Source organism: Alosa alosa, chromosome 17 (assembly GCF_017589495.1).
Source record: "Alosa alosa isolate M-15738 ecotype Scorff River chromosome 17, AALO_Geno_1.1, whole genome shotgun sequence".
Lineage (NCBI taxonomy): Eukaryota > Metazoa > Chordata > Actinopteri > Clupeiformes > Clupeidae > Alosa > Alosa alosa.
In genome coordinates this window covers 28,773,211-28,775,710 of record NC_063205.1, presented here as the reverse complement: position 1 = coordinate 28,775,710, position 2,500 = coordinate 28,773,211, and the positions used below count along the sequence as shown (strand labels likewise).

The 2,500-nt window shown below is 47.8% G+C and overlaps 1 protein-coding gene across 1 annotated transcript in view; it reads right to left on the bottom strand.

Annotated features, from left to right (window-relative positions):
* si:dkey-97m3.1 (fatty acyl-CoA reductase 1) overlaps positions 1-2,500 on the bottom strand; it is a gene marked incomplete at its 5' end in the record, with an annotated part of 43,265 nt that overhangs the window by 40,723 nt on the left and 42 nt on the right. The window contains one exon of the mRNA XM_048267619.1: positions 2,366-2,500. This exon is cut by the window's right edge and continues 42 nt beyond it. Coding sequence (XP_048123576.1) covers positions 2,366-2,500 — 135 coding nt within the window. The remainder of the gene's footprint in view (positions 1-2,365) is intronic.

The window sequence follows — 2,500 nt, the reverse complement described above, 5'->3', positions numbered from 1 at the left end:
CCCAGTTTAAATGGCCTCTTCCTCCCCAAAGTCTTTTACTCCCTTTTACTCTAAGCCCGCTCTGCTACCAGTCTCCATTGATGGGGTCAATGTGGAGGTGGTAAGCACCTACTGTACAAGTATCTGAGTCTCCACCTGGACAATAAACTGGACTGGTCAGCCAACACTGACGCACTCTACAAGAAAGGGCAGAGCAGGCTGTACTTCCTGAGGAGGCTGCGGTCCTTCAATGTGTGCAGCAAGCTCCTCAGGATGTTATATCAGTCTGTTGTGGCCAGCGCCCTCTTCTATGCAGTGGTATGCTGGGGAGGAAGCACAAAGAAGAAGGATGCTGGGGCGACTTGACAGGCTGGTAAGGAAGGCTGGTTCTGTAGTGGGAGCAGAACTGGAGTGCATCACTTCAATATCTGACAAAAGGACCCTGAACAAACTGATCAACATCTTGGACAATGAATGCCATCCACTCTGTACCACTACTAAAAAGCAAAAGAGCTTGATCAGCTGGAGAATTCGCTCACTGCCATGCACAACTGAAAGGCTGAGGAAGTCATTTGTCCCCAGGGCCATTGAACTGTTCAATGCTTCACTAAAGGGAAGAGGAGAGATAGACTTCTCTGCTTAGTCTGTCTGCCTCTCCACCCTCTCCATGTTTGAGTACTGACTGCCCACTACTGCTTTTACTACTGTTTTACTAATGTCCACAGCCTAATGTTTTTTTACTGTTTTCCTAACTACACTGTTTTTCATGCTATATTAGCACACATGATCAATGGCTTCTGCTACAATACTGAATGGCTGTAACCCTATTACCTCAACCTGTTCTTGCACTTTTTTATAGTTTTATAGTTTTTTATATTACCTTGTCTACATTATACTTTACTCTCCTATTTGTCCATATTATTTATGCTGGTCTCTAGACCTTATTATTGCACTGTTCAACTAATGTTGGACTACTTTTTGCACCTTCACCATGACACTCACTCTCTTGAGCACCTTACCATGCACACAGAACTACAGGCCCTGTAACTTCAGCCGCCTCATGCTGATCACCCTCAAGCACACTGGATTTTTTACATTTAATTTATATGGTATATTTAGTATTTAGTTTTGTTAGTTTTTCTTATCTCTTACTGTCTCTATTGTACAGTGGAGTTTGGTTATATGTTTATACTTATACTTATATTTACCATTTCTGCTGTAAGTGCATGTTGTGTGTGATGTCTGTATGCTACTGACACCTTGAATTAGATAGAAGTATCTATCTACAGTATCTATCTATCTCTATCTACTCTCTCTCTCTCTCTCTCTCTCTTTCTCTCTAACACTCTTTTTTCTTTGCTGCTGCTCTTCAGCAATTTCTGCGTGACAAGCACAAGGAGCACCACTAACTTTGAAAATAGTTCCTCCCTTCCTGAGCGTGGGCTCAGCCCCCTACAGCAGGTGTTTACGCGCGAGGTTGCCCGGGTGGCTGTCACCATGGCAACACGGGTAAAAAGGGTTTTGTTATATGTTCATAGGGAAATCTGACTTCACCGCAGGGCCTGCATTCAAATCCTGCCCTTTTGTTGAAACACTGATAGGCACATGCTGCTGACACACTCACACAGGCATGAAGCCACAATCATCGTAAGTGTGTATGCACAGAAATACACACACACACACACACACACACAGGCTTCATAAAACTCGCACTAAATCACTGTGGTAATGTCAAGGTCATCTTGATCTCTGGCGCAGACGCACGGGGTTCCCCGTGATTTCAACCACACACAGTGTCGACCGTTAACCTCTCTCTCTTTCAGTCAGTCCCTCTCTCGCACACCTCCACACACCTCCACACCCCATCAACTTTCGAGCAGCCACTTCGTTTTGGGCAGCCCCATGTGAACCCACCGCTGGGCACCTCTCCCCCATCCCCCCTCCTCCATCTGTACCCACAACACCAACACACACACACACACACACACATCCCTACATGGTTTCAACTATGTACACACAATGTCAACCATGTTACCCACCACCCCCTCACCCCTTGCCCACACACACACACACACACACACACAGACACAAACACAGTCAATAGCATTTCGAGACCCTTCCGTGTGGACAACCTCGCCCCTGTTATCCGCCGCCCCACCTGCAAGCTCGTCATGTTTTGTCACATACACACAGGCGCACAACACAAACAGGCATGCACACACACACACACACACACACACACACACACACACACACACACACACCTCCGGCCTCCACCACCCACCTTGTACTTCATCATGTCGTCCACATACACACAGGCGCACACAACACAAACAGGCACGCACAGCACACACACACACACACACCTCCGGCCTCCACCACCCACCTTGCACTTCATCATGTCGTCCACGCGCTCCTGCATAGACTGGCCGGCCTTGGGCCGCACCAGCAGGTAGAGGGCGCAGACGCGTGGGCAGGAGCGCAGCAGCTTCTCCACCAGCACCTTGCCCATGAAGCCTGT